At 36.2% G+C, this 19,410-nt stretch overlaps 1 protein-coding gene across 6 annotated transcripts in view; it reads left to right on the top strand.

Moving 5' to 3' along the window:
• LOC124157922 (PR domain zinc finger protein 10-like) overlaps window positions 1-19,410 on the top strand; it is a 71,374-nt gene that overhangs the window by 37,751 nt on the left and 14,213 nt on the right. For 5 of the 6 annotated variants that reach the window (XM_046533009.1, XM_046533010.1, XM_046533008.1 and 2 more), the window contains 7 exons: window positions 2,574-2,714; window positions 3,849-3,960; window positions 4,889-5,007; window positions 10,626-10,750; window positions 12,402-12,564; window positions 13,347-13,535; window positions 15,312-15,395. In XM_046533009.1, the coding sequence (XP_046388965.1) occupies window positions 2,574-2,714; window positions 3,849-3,960; window positions 4,889-5,007; window positions 10,626-10,750; window positions 12,402-12,564; window positions 13,347-13,535; window positions 15,312-15,395 (933 nt within the window). Of the gene's footprint in view, window positions 1-2,573; window positions 2,715-3,848; window positions 3,961-4,888; window positions 5,008-10,240; window positions 10,366-10,625; window positions 10,751-12,401; window positions 12,565-13,346; window positions 13,536-15,311; window positions 15,396-19,410 lie in introns of all 6 variants that reach the window. The other variant, XM_046533011.1, reaches the window with a different exon arrangement.

The raw sequence follows: 19,410 nt of genomic DNA, 5'->3' as shown, positions 1-19,410 counted from the left end.
AATTAATTCTTCAATGACCATGCTTTTATGGAATTTGGAATGGGTTTTGTCATAATACACATAATGTGGGTAATATCATAAAAATGAAAATTGTCACAAATACTTACATAAGAATGATGATTGCGGAGATAGTGAGATTATACAATTCCAGTTTTGTGAATATTCTCAAAATATTCATTTACTGAATATAGGCATTGTTTAAAAAGAAATGTATAGACTCCTTGCAAATATAGGTGAAGTTTTTGATGATCAAATGTATGTAGTTTTTTTTTGTTGCTTTCATCAGTCCGGCTACTAGTCAACTCATGTCACCAAACTCTGCTCTACTTTAAACTGTTATATATTGATACCTCCAGTGCACAAACACTCAACAATCACCCTCCGAATCAAATCCACTCATTTAGCATTGCTAGGGCTACTAGGCTAGTGGATTTGATTTGGTTTACGATTGTTGAGCATTTGTGCAGTGGAGGTGTCGATATCAAGTCAGATTCCTGCAAAAAGAAAGACAGTATCAATCAATGTGCTGAAATCTGTATATTATTCAAATTTCTACTCCAGAGGAATGGAATAGTCTGTTGGGGTGTGTCAGTAACATTATTTAAAAAATATTTCTGGTCGAGAAAAAGCAAATAAAATCCATGTTAAAATACCCATGAGAACTTCATGTAGACTGATAATGCTAAAGCTCAATTTTATTTATAAAATGTCAGTACTAAGAAATAGCAACCTTCACCATATGAATGAATGAATATGTGAAACCTAGAATATGTGATTTGAAGCTGCCTATGACATGCAGACGGTCCTCGACTTTCGTGCAATTCACACTTAAATACATTCCAAATTGACACCTGTGTGTGTCTGTAAGTAATTTTTTGAAATGACTGAAATATTCACTGCGCATCCAAACATTGAACTGTTTCATTTGGCAGTGTATGCGGATGATACGAATGTGCACGATCGAGGGCTGTGTTGATTTTAATCAAGGTGATTAATTTGAGAGAGACACTGCCTGCTACAGACTCAGAGAAGAAGGAAGCTGTAGTTCGGCCTTCGTTGGAGAGATTTAAAAAAAAAGTTGACTAGACACCATCAAACAGCCGTCAATAAAAATACTAATTAAAAGTGCCTCTTTCTAATTGTGCTTTTCCATTTGAGTGCTGTTTAATTCATATATAACATTTGCACCTTCAGCAATGATATTGTAAGAAATACCATCCGGATTCCATATGTCTTTCCCCTTTTTTGTGTTACATGCGAAAGGTATGCGATCACGAGATACACTGTGACAAGATGTCACCCGCCAAGGAATTTTGATGCAAAAATTTAAAGGTATCAAGAGTCATTGTTATACAATTGCATTTAGTTATGCTCCTTGATACAGTGGAACCTCGTTAAAGCGAGTATGGGCTATAGCGACACCCCCGCTATTACGAGAGATAGCCGATGCACCGTCAATTGATCCTATAATAAGCGTGTTAAAAAATTCGTTTTTACGAGACCCTTTCGGTGTTGGCTTTCGCCATAGCGAGGGTTTCACCACCTGAAGACTTTCATCAAGACTCCTTAACCTCTGTAATTGATAGCGATCTGTTAGAAATGAAGTTAATGGAGTGCTCAGTCTCAAATTTATGTGGTAAACTGTCGTTCGATAAATATAATGATTGACGAAACAGTGCTTTGCATGATTTTTATTCAGTGCAGCACTTATAAATTGTTTGAATAGTTAGTCGTTATTTGAGTAAGGAAATTTAGTGATGCAAAAACACATCGCCTTTCGTCTGGATTTATGCTTACGTTTATCGTATAGATGTTTATCTGTCGCTGCACCACTCCTGTTCCTGTATATCTGTTCGCAACAGGTATATTGGCTATTATTTGCTCCACCTCCGGTAAAGCGACAATTCGCTATAGCGAGTGTTTATTAGTGCACCGTGGGGTGTCGTTATATCGAGGTTTCACTGTATGTCTTTTTATTTATAGTGGACATTATATGTGGAATGTCAACTTAAACACTGAGAGGAAGTTTCACTGGGTACCCAACGGAATTCTTGTTTTTTTTTTATAACTTTTGTTTACGTTTACTGCTTATTTTCAAAATAAATTACATATTGTGAAAATTTTTATTTATTTATTACTAAACATTTGTTAATAAAAATAAAATTGTGTAAAAAATAAGGTTTTAGTATGTACATTTCGCTCTTATGGAACTTAACACCAAGTTAGTATGGAACTCAAATGGTTCGACTTTCACACATTCCACTTTCGGGCACGTTTTAAGGAATTCATTGTGTGTGAAAGTTGGGGACCGCACCTATCCAAGCCAATCATTGGGTTGAATCAGTGTGTGAGTGAGTGAATTGGACTGCTTGACAGTGTTTGATATGAATTTTTCCTTTCAACAGAGCGTCTTAATGAAACCTCACTTTATTCTATTTTATCAAATTGAAGTGGAGGTCATTTCTCATGCCTCCATACACCTCAGAAAAGGGTGTATGGTAATGAGCAGAAAATTTGTCCTTGTGTCAGTATGTGTATTTTTATTATTTTTATTTTTTCTCTCCTAATTATAGAATTTTCCCAGTAAAAAGGAATTGATAATTCATGCATCAGCCCATGGGACGATTCGTCGCTCACGAGGTGCCCTGAATCCATCCAAGCCTCATAAATGTGAACTGTGCTATAAAGCTTTTGCATCAGAGGATAGGTTGCAGGTAAGAGTTTTCCTCCTTAAAATCTATTTCCAATGCTCATGTCTAATACTCTACTAATTATCTAATGTTATACAGTTGCTCCTTGTTAAGCTTTGTTTACTTCTCCTGGAAAACAAGCAAAATGACATAAGTAATTGATTCCCATTGGAAACTATATGTATGCAATATTAAAATTGGTTCCTTACTGTCACTGGCTGCGTACTCTCTCTACAATGAGGTGACCCCTCTTTTACTACTAATACTACATACTGCCAGTGTAACTGAAGTAACCTAATGTAATGTTGATTTAGCATTTGATGAATCATTTATTGGTGATTTATTTTGCCTTCAGCTTATTCTATAATTTTATAAATCGCCAATGGTAATATTGCTTGATAAAACAAAGTAACCCATATTTTTCATTTTCTCAATCTGTCACCTACTTCACAAGGTATTCTAAGTGAAAAATCGATGCCCCTAGCCCTATAGCTGTTAAGCTGATGACGTTACAAACTCATGCCAAGAGCATTGCTTCTTCTCCACTACTCCTCAGTCTTGTTTGTGGGCCTAAAATGATATGTTATTGTTTATTTGTCTTTGTTTCTTCCACTCAGTGAAATTCTTTCCAGAATGGTTAAATGAACCAGAACTATGCATAATGATTTCAACAGCTCATTTTAAAAAATGTGCAGAAAATTATGCATTTTCTTATTTTGAACTTGTGGGAGAATGGCTGACTGGGAAAGATAGGTTAAGATTTAAAAAAACATTTCCTACTCTTCCATCTAACTAATTCTTTTCATGACTTGCAATTTAGGGTCTGAGCGAATGACCCCATTCATCATAGAAATATTTTCAAAATGTGGACTTCATCAAAATAGCATTGCGTTTAGTATGTCACCAAAAGTATTTTAATTGCTTAATTAACTTTATGGGATAGCTTAGCATTAAAAATTTAATTTGATAAAAAATTTGTGATACGTTATAGATATGAAATCGAGGATCCTGCATGAATTAAAAAAAACTGGATCTACTCATCCCAAGTAAAATGAGGAATGATGATGTTTCTCTCCCGTTAGCGTTCTCTGTGTGATATAAGATGTAGTTACTCTTTAAATTCATTAATTTGTTCATCTCTCTATTTTTTTTCCACAGAAGCACATGCTGGTGCATGGAACAGAGGAATCCAAACCCTTGCAATGTGATGTGTGCTACAAGCGTTTCCTTAACAACTCAGCTCTGGCATGCCATATAAAAGTTCATACTGGTAAGATACTATTTTCATTACGCTTAATAGGTAGTTATTGAAGTTTTCTTTAGGATTCTTCAATGTTAGTGGAGAGTTGTATTTATTTTTAGAGTTCAAATGTAAATCTTTTTTGCTACATGCAATCTTTTCTTAGTTATAATTAGCATCTTTCAGACAAATTAGTAAATACAGTAAACTCTCGTTATTACAAAGTTCACAGAACCGAAAAACTGGAGATTCGTAATAACGAACTTCGTCAGAGCATTTCTTCAAGAATCATTGCAAAAAAAAAACATGCCTTGCCAAAATTCATTGCCTATTCAATCTCCCGTATTAGTAAGTTTTTGACTAACGAACAAGGTGCGTTCCGAGAGCTTGTTCATAAGTTGATAAACCTATGCAAGACATCGAAAAGTGTGGTTATCCTGCTGAATGCAACACTGCATTACAATTTTGCATTAACTCACGATTGTGACTAGCTGCGCGTGCGATGTGGATGGAGCCGAATAAAATGCGCTGTCTGTGGGAAGGAAGAATGGGTGAAAAGCTGAACAGTTTCTGACTTCACAACAGATTTAATTGACACAGTTCAGACTGAGCACAAAGTGTGAGTTCCTTTTCGTCCCCCTGCGCTGGATTGGCCAACTCCAAAGGTGCCAAATTTGAAATTCTGGACACACTTGAATTTTTTAAATGTTCTCATCTCTGAAAGTTCGTAAATCGAAAGTGCATAGGAAGAGTATATACTGATCGTAATTTACATTTCCGGAAAAACTTTTTCTGACTTCGCTATTGGTTTCATGGTGTTATTTTTCTGAGTGGTGCTGCACTTGTAAAGTAATTGCCTTATGAAAATAGAGTAATAGCACTCTTGAAAGGTTTTACCTACTTTCAATTTTATTTCTTTGGATGTTATTTGAATTAACATAATATTTTATCATTTCAGAGGAGAAGACATTTGAATGTCCTATTTGCCGGGAGATATTTTACCAGGTGTTAGCCCTCAAAGAACATGTTCATGTCCACTGCCATGAGGGTGTATTCACCTGTCCACATTGTGGCAAGGTTAGTTCTCCATACATATTCATGTGTACAGAATTTGCAGCATCTTTTTTATCTTGCTCCAAATTATAAGTAAAAGTGAAAGTAATATTATGGAACTTCAATAAATATTTGTGCATGCACAACAAAATATGTAATAATCTATTGCTCAGAAGCAATTAAAACCATAAATAAAGATAAATTCGACTCAAGTTTTGATACTTGCTTGTCTAATTTGTGCCTTGTTGTAACTTGTATCAAAGTCCTGGTTGAGCGAATATGTACCTTTTCTCATAGCTTTCTAAAGTTACATGGTAATAATGGAGTACCTAAAAGGTCCCAAAAAGCATATAAAATCTGTAACGCCTTCATAAATCTTAGCTTGTGGTTGGTATATATCTTTTGAGGTTGTAAAAATTGTTAGGATTCTTTTTCTGGTGTTAATAGTTTTAATGCTCCGAAAATAATTTAGAAGTTGAAACATCATTTGAATGCCCTGCCAGTGAATGATAGCATTAAATACATTCACAATTTGTTGGAGGGGAGGAAGGCTGAAGAGTTTCTTGTTTAGTAAGCCTATTTTTTAATGGATTATATACTCAATCAATAAGATTTTGAAAATTCCTCCTCTACAATATGAAAATATAAGTTGCTTATCTGAAGAGAAGTTAGTAAGTAGTGATGGTAATATTATTCTTTATGTTATTTTTAATTTCCTCAAGTATTATAGAATTCTTAGAACTTTGTAATGGCATTTGATCCTTTCATTTGGAACGTAAGAAATCATCTCAAGGATGTGAGTGGTAAGCACTTGAAAACTTTCATAACTTGTGGTGGAACTTATCTCATCAAATTGACGCCAAAGTTTTGAATATTTGGTCTCTGTCTCTTACATTTTTAACGTACAGCAGATTCCTAATCATCCAGCTGCGGTTTATTCGGGTTGCGAATTATCCGTGCGTGAGTTCATGGTCCTTTGAAGTTTGATGCGATCTTAATAATAAAATTAAATCGGTCTCAAAAGCACCAAGATATTTGCATTTTTTTCAAATACAATGCTCTTAGAATCCCCTTCTTACAGGGGAATTATTTTATCTAGTTGCTGATAAGGAATGTTTCAAGTTTACTTGGACGTCTGCCCTTGCGTAGTAGACGACAATCAGTGGCAGGAAAAAACTCTTGATTAATTTTAAAAGATTCTTCAATGGTTAATCATTCGTAAATTCAGAGAAATATTTCCTATGATCTTTAATTGTATATTTTATATCGCAAATGCACAATTATTGCTGTGGCTTCGCATGGGGTTGAATACGGCACAGGGAACCGAAGATTTTGTCACACTCAGGCATGTTTACACCGTTACCAGTCAAGGCCAAACTGGAGAGGAAGGGAATAGTTGAAGTGAAAGCAGCGGAGGAAGTAGAAATAGAGATAGCATGAGTCATAGCGAGGCACTCGCCTGCATAGACCATTTGCCTAAGTCCCAGTTTCCTGTAACCGCTACTGTACGATGACGTAATTGTGCACTTGTGCCTTCACTGGAGTTCCGTGCTTTTCTTTTCCAAACATCGTGGTGCGGGATCGGGCTCAGTGGTTACGGATCTGCGTCCTGCAGCAGTTGCATCCAGGGCAACTTGTGCAAGACGTGACTATTTGGCACGGTGCCTGTCAGTATAGTTTCCAATGTTGTGCAGTGTTTTCAAAGCATTCGTGCAAACCACTTTTCTGAATCTATGACCTCGCATGGTTTTCAGAAACTAGGTATCGCATGTAGCAGTAGGAATACGAATACAATCATGTTATCACCGCAAAAAAGATAGCGGTCGGAAAGAGAAAGCTCTTGACTATTCGGGGAAGCAATCTAAGGTAACAGACAATGTGTGTGAGTAATAACAGAATGTTTGATTTACGTAAATTATGAAAATTACAAGAAATTATATAAAAGTTTGTATTATCTGTGTTTCCGATTATTCGTGCCGCCTCTCCCCATCAGTAGCCTGGATAATTGGGAGTGTACTGTGTATGTATTTTCCTTCTCACCAGTGCAAGAATCTTTGTTCTCAGAAATAATATCAAATGAAAAAAGTATATTTTATTCTATTAGAGTTTTAAAGTAGGTTAATATTTCTGTGGGCCTTCCAATGCATTGTTGACTAAAGTGACTTTCTTAAATTAAACAAAGTTATTATCTATTCTATAGTATTATGATGCTTGCTTTTGGAGATCCCAGCAATTACACCCATATTGTTTTTATAGTCAACCGTTCAGCTTTCAATATAAAAAAATCTATATTATTTTCTATTTGATACTCTGCAGGAGCTAGAGCTGACAAATAATTTTTTTTCATGATGTGAAATAACCTACGTCATATTTGCTAATGCCTTAAATACACCCTTTTCTCCGTTTGTAAGTACCAAAAAATGGGGTGTACTTCATGCTAGAGAATGCAAGATTTTCACAAAGGCTCAATATTTCATTATTGATACAATCCTTAATGTTATTTTATTTATATTATATTATGCTCCGTATTAAGTAAGAGCCTTAGATGACTTTTCCTTTAGATCAGATCTAATACCTTTCTTATCAATAATATGTTGGTCATTTTCTTGTCAGAATTATTTTTTTACCAATGTTGTATTCTGTAAAGTTGGGTGTACATTTTACAAGGGATCTATGTATGCATGTATGAGTTTTTACAGTGATTATGGTGCCATTAGTGTTAGGTCAGGGTCATTTGTTATTTCAACTGCTATTACTATATCCATAAAATTAGAGCTGAGGAATTTTAACATTCCTAAGCTTCCTACAGGTTTTCATTTGAAAAAAAAAACAACTTCCAAATGAGGAATGACAATTACCGTATAAGCTTGTGTAAGAGGCGCACACGTGTAAGAGGCGCACCCCTATTTTGAGGAAGGAAGCTATAAAGAAAAAAAATTTTACGGTATTTTTTTTATCCTATCGTGCGGTGTTGCAGACGTATGCCTGGAATTTCGACAGTTATCGAAATTTCCTCTTTCAGTACTATTTGAAAGAAGAAATTTTGATAACTGCGGCGATAATAGCGGCATAAGAGGGAGTAGAAAGAGTTCCCATCCTCTCTTCGCATACGTCATCGCTCTACGTTGCTTGTCCTACTCACGAACAATTTCGTTTAAAAGCTCTCGCAGGAGTATTGCAATAGAATTACAGCCGTGGAAAATTTTAAGGCAAAACACGACAGGCACATAGCATGAACCCTCCCAAGAGATAGGACAACAATCGGGGCAATCTCAGCGCCTTAGGAAAATAACCACGTCGTAGATTTAAGGCCCCTTGCACACACACCGATTTTGGACGGCCGGTAAAATATCGGCCGTCCACATTCCAATAGTGAACAATGGGAGAGCATTGGAGCTTGCACACGTACCGAACACGCGCCGGCACCGGCTAAATGCCGGTTAGCTGCCGGCCATTGTCACTGTGGATCGCCGTCGCCGGCTCAAAAACATAGCAACTTATCGTTTGACCGGTAAAAATCCGGCGTGTGTGCAAGCATCGCTTCGCCGATATTTTACCGGCCGTCCAAATTCGGTGTGTGTGCATAGGGCCGTTTTTTTCCTTTCCGGGGCTCCATAGGAAAATAGGAAATTATCAAGTTACAGGGGATCAATGGAAACGCGTTTCATCCCTACCCCATCTCACCAACTGACCTTTTTCGGTCTACCAGGTTCAATTCTCCGAGTTTCTGGAGGTCAAAAGCTAGGTGAGTCACCTTCTGAGCTCGAAAATATATCTCGATATCTTTCAGCAATTTTATGACACGCACGAGGTTATAAAAAGAATTGGACCTAACGCGACGTATATCTGACAGCATTTAAGTTTTTTGAGCTCTAATTGATTGACACAAAGATTTATAGCTAAAACAAGACTACTAATATTCAACTTAGTCCTAACAGCACAATTTCGGAAGAAACAAGCGTAGCATAAGCGCATTCAAACAAGACTAGACGGACTGGAAACTTCAGGCAACGCAAACTGCGTATATCACATTGCTGTGCCTTCGCCTCTTCACTTTAAAGGCAGCGACGCCACACGCAAGATCGGACGTGTTCTTCCCTTGCTCCGTCGCTCATAGCCTCGTAGCTTGAAATATGGAGCGCACTCCTTCCCCTCGACCTCTCCTTCAGCGCTAGTCCAACAATGAACACACTCGTTTGAATTTTTTAAACCGCAGGTTTTGACACCAATATAATTTTCAGTTGCAAAAATCCTCATATTAGCGTCTGAAGATAATTTTTGAAAAATCAGGTGCTCAGCGTAATGGAAATTGCTCGGCAAGACAGATGTTGACGAATCAGGTATGTCCTTCAAAACTACGCGTTTCTATACGTTTGATAAGCGATTACTATATGCAGTATAAATGCCGCGGGATATAAATGACTCGTGGCAGTAAATTTAGCGCGCGCTCCGGAGCAAATCACCCCGCGCGATCTTTTCAATGTTCACCTCTGGGGTACCGACGTGACGGCGCGATGCTTACAAGAAATTAAAACAGGAGCATTTTAAAAATGCGTCACTTAGGGAGAAACTCCCCTACCTGCCGCTTGATTTTGATCCAGGGGTTCATATGACTGGCTCACGCTGTAAACCAAGGCCCCTCAGTTCCCCTTGGACTTGCGACCGGGTAGGGGAGGGGGGGAAGATAAGAAGTTTGTGTAAGAGGCGCACCCCCATTTTCGGCTGCAATGTTTGGGAAAAAAGGTGCGCCTCTTACACGCGCTTATACGGTATCTCATTTTGGTTGCTAAAATATCATTGGAAAGATGTTTTTTGGGAAATTATGAGCCTCTCTCTCCTTTTTCATGTTTTAGTTCGAAATTGTCGCAGTGATGTGTACATATTTTCATGTTTTTCAACTCTTTTTTTTTAAGTGCCTGCAGTTACATTGAACTATCACCATACTTTTTGCACAAAAGGATAAAATAATGGTATTAAATGTTGTTTCAAGGGTGATGTAGCATTATTGGTCAAATATGTTGCTTACCAATAATTGCATTTGGCTTTCAACTCCCATAAAATTCATTGAGAAATATTTAAATCTCACCATGGTCTTAAGTATTTATTGTTCACTTTCCTAAAATCTCCAACAATTTTGGGAGATACTTGGAGTTCAAGGCACTGAGGAGTAAGTTTTAATAAAGATATGAGAATTCCAAGATTGTTCATGAGACATAATATAGATGGTAAACTGAACATATGCTTTATGTTTCTATAGGTGTGTGAGGATTACAATCTGATCCGCAAGCATGTGCGGACATTTCATAGTGACAGACGATTCCCGTGTAGTGTGTGTGAGAAGGTTTTTCCCCGTCCAGACAAATTAAAACTACACATGCTCAGGTAGAGTCAATGGATTGGTTGCTGTGGGAAGCAAAGCCATACAACTATGCCTGTGCCTCTTCTAGTTCGTGTCTGTCCATTCCATTTCCTTTGGTTCTCTCGTTATTCTTTATGGGTTATTAATTTTTCAGCTTGGCATGTGATGCCTGTTTTTACCAAATACCGAGATTTTTGTATGTATTTATGTATAATTTTTATCACTGTCCACTGTATTGCTATCTATGTGTTTTTTGTTTCTTCTTTTGTTCTTATTCGCCTAGGTATTTGATGAGTACAGTCTCATCCGTAAACACATTCGAGCATTCCACAGTGAGAGGAAACACAAATGCTCCTTCTGTGGAAAGTTATTTCCAACTATGGACAAACTAAAAACACACATGTTGAGGTAATGCACTGTTAGTCACTGCTATCTATTTCATTGAAAGAATCTTGTTTTTCATTTTTAATATCCTTTGCAGAATGATTAGTAGATTTCTATTTTGGTCAGTGTGCTTATGTGAGCCTATGTATTTTCTACTGTGTACTTTTGGGTATAGTTGATTAAAAAATAAGCCAAAAATATTTTCATTCTAGAATATGAGCTGAAATCCATTACCTCAGAGTTAATGTGACTTATAGTATGACATCTAGTTAGTATTAAAGCATCCTTGAGCTTGTTGGTATAATTGAATAAGCTTTAAAATATTGAAGCAAAAAACTATCATTCTCTTAAATGCATCAGAATTCTTTGCATCCTCTTTCTCTACTATTTTACCTTCAATCTTAAAATTAAAATTATGTATTCACATTACCCATCCCATAATGTGCCAATTCCATTCCATTCCTGATTTAAATTTCTCCTTAAATATTTCATTCTTCGCCAAACCTCTTTACACTGCTTTATTCATAGTATTATCTCTCTATCCAATCTTCACTGTGTGTTGTCATAACATGTTTGAAATTTCTCAAGTAGTTTTATTCTCTCATCTTCGAAATTCCTTTTTCACATCCCCATCTTGATACTTAGCCATTATAGCCTGGTCAATGCACATTGAATGGATTCAACTCTTGTAGCTCCCGTTTTAAATAATGTTGTCTTCCATAGCCTCCTCCAGAAGTTGGTGTGCATGCAAAGTGAAGAGGCATAGTGGTGGGCGGTAGCCTTCCCGTGGATGTATCCTTTATTTTCTCATCCCATATTCTTCCAGATACTTAGTGGTGGGTGTCTGCCTGCTCTATTAATCTTGCCTTTTTAATCTCTCTACATCTCGAAACATCTAACAAGATTTCCAATCATACCCTGTCAGTTTCCACCTTATGGTCAATAAATCATACACACTTCTTGAAATGCTACTATAACACCCTTTTTTCAACATCCTCATGCATCCAATAGCATCTATTATTTTTCTGCCTTAGAAGAAATAAACTGATCCTCCTCTCTTTCTCCTCAAGTTTTCTTTTTTCTTCTAATTATATCTAATAAAATTTTGATGATAACTTTGCTCCTATGCATGATGAGACTTATGATTTTCTAGTGCTTACATTTCTTGGATTAACTTTCTTTCAAGTTTCCAAGATTCCAGGTTTCTGTCGATATCCTATCTGCCTACCATCTGTTTTTCTAATCTTCATTCCTATTATGATCACTTTTATCTCCCCTTTCAATACCTAACGAACTCTCCTCATTCATGTCCTTATCCAGTTATATATATTTTCTTTTTATTTGTGCATTACATTACCTTATTTCATTCCTTAATATGTGCAAGGATTCTGTAAGCATTGAATTTCATGCAGGAATTACTCTTGAAGTGTTGGTTGTAAAAATTACGAGCAATATGGTAAATGCACTTAATGTCAGCATATAAATTTGGCCGGAAAACTTTCAACGTATCCCCAAAGATACACAGTTTATATTTCACATTAATTTTTACTTAAATGTGGATAGTTGGTGAAGAAATATTTGTTGACTGTTCATAAGCTTATGATAGATGTTAGTTCATCTGTTGATTATATCTGAATGTGTATTGTTCTAATGAAGTGAATGCATTGCATTTTAGACACTCTGATCACAGAGAATTTTTGTGCGCCAACTGTGGAAAACAATTTAAAAGGAAGGATAAATTAAAAGAGCACATGAAACGAATGCACTCTCCAGAGAGAGAAGCCAAGCTATCAGCCAAACCTGCTCGGCCTCCTAACAAAAAGAAATTCGTCCCAAAGGTAAGTTCTTCTATCTTTCTTTTTAAAGCTAGGTAGTCTATTCATGTAGCAAAAAATATCTATTGAAGTATGTTGTAGAGGCTGATGGTTGGTAATAACTTTTTTTTTATTACACGGTCCATATGAAAGGGAGCCCTTAGTGGAATCAAATTTAAAATAACTTTTAACCTTTATAGGTTAGTTTTGTGGTTACTAACTTGATAAATTCATTTCAGAATTTCACATTCCTTTTAATGCTAGCCCTCCTTAGTCCAACCTCGTATTTTAGCTTCATCAGCCTCTGAAGCTCACTGTACCGCCTAAAATCAAATAAAGCTTTTATTGTGCCTTAGATTTTGACTGATATTGTGTCCAACTTGTATTAGGTTAAAGTTAAAAAGTACCATGGTATGTTATGTGTGTAATGGATTAATTTTATAATGCAATCTGTTTATTTTGTAAGCTGTGACATCCATTCAAATTCCTTAGTTTATACTTAATTTTTATTAGGAGTACATATTGAACACATTTATTGATCATAATAGTCCTTGATTCCAATTGAATTGTTTTAAAATTTAAGGAGTTTTTATGTCTATAATTTTAAATTTTGCCATTAGCTTGAATTAAATTTTGTCATGAGCTTGACTACAAGATTTATTTCTCACCCTAATACATATATAATCACAACTGTTTTTGTGTTCGGAGTCAACATTTTTTTTTAAATTTGCAGCATAACAGATTGTCACTCTTATTACATTTTTATAGATCTTAAATAAGTGCATTCACGCCATATTTTTTTTCAGGTTTCACCCACTGATTACCAGAGGTTCATATACAAGTGTCATGCATGCCTGGTTGGTTTCAAACGTCGAGGAATGTTGGTGAATCATCTTGCCAAGAGGCATCCAGATGTGAGTCCAGATACTGTCCCTGAACTCAACTTACCGATCCTGAAAACTACGAGAGATTACTACTGCCAGTATTGTGAAAAGGTGTGCATCTCTATCACTCTATATGCACTTTCCATTTCAATGCATGAAAATTGACTCACCTACATATTTTATTATCCTTAAGATCAGAATGTATCACAAGCTGCCAAATCTGCTTCTGTTGTGTGTCTCATCAACTGTTTCCCTGAGAATGATTGTGGTCAAGTGGCTGCCATACACTCTGTTTCCTATCCCACACCTCAACTACGCTGAGGCTTAGAGTATCTTAAAAGGTATAGATAAGCAAAACACCACGCGAAAAATTCACAGAAAAAAAATCATTCGCCTTGACCGAGATTCGAACCCGGATCCCCTGATTTCCGGTCTAGTGCTTTAGCCAGTTAAGCTACCGAGGCGTCATCCTCCTCTGTGGACTATACTGGACAAGGTGGTATGGACTGCTGAGCATATGATGCGACAAGCCATCCAAATCGTGTGCACAGCACCACGGTAGCTTAACTAGCTAAAGAACTCTACTGGAAATCGGGACATCAGGGTTTGAATCCTGGTCAAGGCGAATGATTTTTTCCTCTGTCGATTTTTCGTGCAATTTGTTCACTGTTAGTGACTCCGTAAAGTGATCACCATGACTAGCCCCAGTATACCTTAAATTTATACAAAACATGATTCAAAATAGCTATGATTTAATAATTCAATTTATTCAGTTATCATCAATTTATTGAATTAGAAAGTACTGTTGATGTCACATCAATAGTACTTTCTTATCGATGGAATCACAAAATTCATCTGAATTAAGGCAAGAAAGTGAAGAAAAATATTGCTTATGCAACATTGGTCGATTGGTGTGGAAACATGAATAAATTTTACTTCCTGTGTTCTTGCAAAATTTTGTAGTAACGAAGCTTTCCTGTATTTGTACCAGTAAAGTTTTTTTTTTGGATTCAATGAAGGTGTTTCGTGTTAGTGGAAACTTTTATAAAGCTGTTCATTATGATACAGCTTTACTGTGTAATTGTCTGTGTATCAGTGTTTATAAGTTTTCTCAGGGAAATGAATTCTCTGGGAAACAGTTAATGAGACTCATGACTTGAGAGATAAAGATTTGGCAAATTGTGATACTAACTGATCTTAAGTAATAAATCATGTTCTTAGCGAAGCATATGATCTATCTGTGCAAATATAGTATTTGTATGTTATCGTAATTTTTGGTCCTGATCTTGAAAAGACACCACCTTAAATACCGTATTTAACTGAACATAGTCCCCCATTTTTAAGTTTTTCCTGGATATTAACAGTTACTTATACCACTTATTCAAATAAGTGGTGTAAGTAACTGTTAATATCCAGGAAAAACTTATTATGGAATACCACAAAGTAATCCCAAGATTTAGTGAAGTTCCCCCCATTTTTTTCTAAAAAATGCCTGTGGTAAAACTAAAGGGGGGACTATATTCCTACACTTTCCCCACCCCCGAAACTGAAGCCTCAAAATTAGGGGGGGGGGGACTATGTTCGGAGACATACAGTATATCACGAATACCTTTTAATGGAGTTATTTGGTAACCTAGCATCTTGAAATATGGGGGTAAAGCCTTCGATAAATTTGATATTCGTGTACTTGCCTTACAAGCAAATTAGATATTGCTCATAGTATTGTGTTGTGTTTGGGTGTTGCTTGTGTCAGAGGAATGCACCACTCTGAATATTATCATAAGCATGTGACATAAGCTGTTGGTCGAGCTTAAATATCATTCTGAATTCATAATTTCTGTACGAGTAACCACTTAATGTTAGTCACTATTTCTTTATTTTATGTAGGTTTACAAGAGCAGTTCCAAAAGGAAAGCCCACATCCTGAAGAATCATCCTGGTGCAGAATTACCTATGAGTAACAGAAAGAAGGTATGCTTATAAAAAATTATGTGTGTGAAAATTCTGTTCATTTTGTTGAATGATTTAGGCAGAGTAACAAATTTTCACAGTGAAAGTCCATGCTTGCATTGGAAGCAATGTATATTTTATTCTTAGAACTGTATTGCCCTGTGAATATTTAATGGAGTAACTGATGGCAACCTAAATTATTCTCCTAGCCGTGTATGAGTTTGTGTATGTGCATAATACCAATCGTATTTTTGTTTAAATATTTTTCTGTGAAACTACTCAAATTGGATATTTTTTCTTGATATTTTGAATTCTGAAAGTGGGGCATTTTATTTTTAGTTTTAAAAGATCCATCATAACTTATTGACTGTGTTTTCCTTCCATTTTCTATGTTCCTATCATGAAGTTCAATAAGTTGATGATGAGGTTTTATAGGTTGTTACCCTAATAGGCTGCTGTGGGAATTATCTTGGCATTCAGTTTTGTTGTCAGTTTAAACTTAATATTCCAAAAGGACTAATTGCATGAAGTGGATTTATTTTTATATTTTTTAGACTTCTTCTAGAAGATTTTTATTAGAAGGCAATCTTATTTTCTTTGTTACTCGTTTTTAGTATTATTTCTTAGCTCAAATAATATTAAGAAATATTTGGTATGTTATGTTGCACTGAAACTAAAAAGAGCGAAAGGCTTCCTAAAGTGATTTTGCTGCAACTACTGAGATTTGATTATGTGTTATGACTATAGTGTGGACTATAGCTTCTCTGGAATTAAGAAAATTGAATTGAGTTGCCAGGAAACATTCTCAGCCATGTAAGGGCTCGTAGAAGACTATGCTTCTCAAGAAACTAAATATGATACTGCATGTAGATGCACACATAGTAAAGTTTAAAAATTTATTTGTTTTTCCTCGTCACAGTGTCACAAATATTTTTTCCTGATATACAGCATACTTCCGATTATCCGGCTGCGGTTTATCTATGTTGCAGCTTATCTGTGCATGAGTTTTAAACTTCTTCGATGTTTTCTGCAATCTCAATAAAACAAATTAATCAGACGAAAAAGCACCAGGATATTTGCATTTTAATGCAAGGCCTCACCGCCCTTATTATTTCCATTTGGAATCGCTTCGTAAAGGGAATTATTTTATTTAATTTTTGACAAACAATGTCTCAAGTTTACTTGGGCATCTGCTCTAGCATGCAGACGACAATCAGCGGCGGGAAAAAAATCTTGATTAATTTTAGAAGATTCTTCAATAGTTAAGCAATCGCAAAGTTAGAGAAATGTTGTCTATGATATATAATTGTATAGTTAATATTGCAAATGCGCAATTATTGCCGTGGCCTCAGATTGAGTTGAATACGGCCCAAAGGAACCGGAGATTTCGTCACTCTCGGGCATATTTACGCTGTGACTAGTGAAAGTCAAACTGGAGAGGAAGGGACTGGTAGAAGTGAAGGTAGTGGGGGGGAAGTGGAAGTAGAGACAGCATTAGTCATTGCCAATCACTCGCCTGCAAAAGACAAATTGCCGAGTCCTTGTTTCCTGTAACCACTGATATGCAATGGGTTGATTGCATGCCCATTACTTACACGGAAGCTCTGCGTTCACATTATGTAAACATCACGGTATGCGATCACTTTCGGTGATCATGGAACTGCATCAGTTGCTTACCAGGCAACTCTTGCACGAGACGTGGCTATGAAGCGTGGTACCTGACAGTGTAGTTTCCGATGTTGCACAGTGGTTTTTAAGCATTCCTTCAAACTAGTGATGGGTCGATTCCAAAATTTTATCGATTCCGATCCCGATTCCGATTCTGACATTTCGATTCCGATTCTACCGATACCGATTCCATCGATTCTGACACCATAGGCTACAAGAAAAATAGGCAACAAGACAACCACTTAAAAAAATGTTACTCTGTGAAAGAATCAGTTGACAAAAGCATCTTTCATATCATCACTATGTAACTAAAATGTAATAGCTAAATTTTAAAACAGATCATACCTGAAAAGTGGTGTTACCTCATAGGTATATTATTATAATATTAGCACTCATGTTTAAATTTGAAATAAAAGTATCTCCTTTAATATCTATCTTATATTGAAAATATCTTTTCATTATCAATAATGTCTCACAAATTTAGTCTGCATTTGCTCCTTTGGAATATAATAGGGATGTGCAAGTAGCACTTTTTGATTTCGAGTCAAGTTGAAAATTACTCGCGAGTATCGAGTCGAGTATGATAATTTCTGAACCAGGCAATACAGCAATGCATACTACAATATATTCTACTCTGATTTTCTATGATGAATGCCTAGCCTAATGTAAGAAGGAAAATATAATGAGGATCGTTGATGGTTATTATCAGAAGTAAGAGATGAATGAAAATTAATATGTCTTCAATAGTTCCATTGGCACAATTGAAATTAATTAACTCCAAGTAATATGTCGACCATATATAAGTATCCTAACTAAAAGGTATAGCCCTGAGTACAGTCATTTTCACAGCTATAATAAAGATTACATACTACGTATATGAATCATGTAATATTTGGCCCTTTCAAATTCCCAAGCAGAAAAATCAATTATTCTACATGCTCAACCAGCAGGTTTTGACGTCTCCATGTTACAGTATTACTGCCTGCAGAAAATTGCCTTTTGGTACACACTTGTGTGACTGGGCAAGTACTTTCCTACCAAAATTGCAAGATTTTGGAAACATTGGAATTTTTATTAAAAATTATATCAACGATTTTTATGGATCTTGAATCTTCATGGAATTCAAGTGGACGAAGCGAACGAACTATAGAACTAAGCTTTAGTTTTGTAGAGACAAAACATATTCTATACATCTCATGTCATTTAATCTACCTTAAAACTCTCGTTTTTTAAGTTCAAGAAAGATACTAAATGCTACAAATGAATATCACATCGGACGGACGCAGTAATAAAAAAGGCTAAAAGAGCCTTGTGATGTGAAAACTCCCCTTTCTACGCGACTCACCTCGGCGAAGATGGAAAGGAAAAAAGGGTATCGGTTGTTGCCTTTCACGGAAACAGTTCAATTTTCTCTCTCTTATGCATGCCGCCTTAATCTCTTCACTTTACTTCAATACCCGAGCCATATTTCTTATGCGCGGGATGGTTTCGAAAAATATCCAATCCTTAGTATTTTCACTCGAGTAATGCGCTAAATGGTCAAGTCGATCTATACATAATCCTTTTTAACATCCTCAGTTTAGTGTTTTTAGTCAATGAAGACGATTATCCATGCTTTAAATGACGATTTTCAAGACTAAAGTTTTGAAAAACTTGAAAAATCGGCCTCAGTTACCGAGCCTCAGAGTTCCGCAGCGTGTAGCTCAGCCTTGACGCGCAATTGAAAAAATCGCACTTATTTCCTTTGTCGCAAACTTTTTTTTTCCAAGATTTCTACTTAGTACTCTTTAGAAATCTCTACTTTTTATTGTGGTTCAAATTTTCCAAGTTATATTTTTCGTAAACGAAAGATAATGTCTACTTTATGTCAAATTTCACGAGAAAAATGGGTCGGCCATTTTGCGTTGTAAAACCAGACAGATGTGAGCCAAAATCTTCGAAAGGAATGGAAAGCATAGGCAAAGCACCAAGTCAAAGGAATATTCCATTTTTTATTCTATAAAACTCATAGCAACGCAACACCATCTGGATAAATTCAAATATTTTTTGAGGAAAAATGATATCTCGCGTGGCATTGAAAAATTGGTCATGTTTGGGCCACTGTATCTCACTAAAGGGTCGTATTTATGTAAAATGGCATATAAATCTATATCTGGTAATTATATATGAGTATTTACGCTAATTTTCAAGTCTCTATCCCCAAAAAGGTCATGTTGGACTTTATTCCAGCTTTTTCCGATTTCGGACCAGTGTGCGCCGGGTCGGAAGACGATCGGCCGCCGCGGCTGGCGTAAAGGTATTCGGCGCCCACGTCGACAACTATAGTGTATTCGGAAAACTGAAACTACCAGGCAAAGGCATTAGAATG

This window comes from Ischnura elegans, chromosome 4 (assembly GCF_921293095.1).
Source record: "Ischnura elegans chromosome 4, ioIscEleg1.1, whole genome shotgun sequence".
NCBI classification, from domain to species: domain Eukaryota; kingdom Metazoa; phylum Arthropoda; class Insecta; order Odonata; family Coenagrionidae; genus Ischnura; species Ischnura elegans.
The sequence above is the reverse complement of the archived record's forward strand: the minus strand, read 5'-3'. Positions and strand labels throughout refer to the sequence as shown.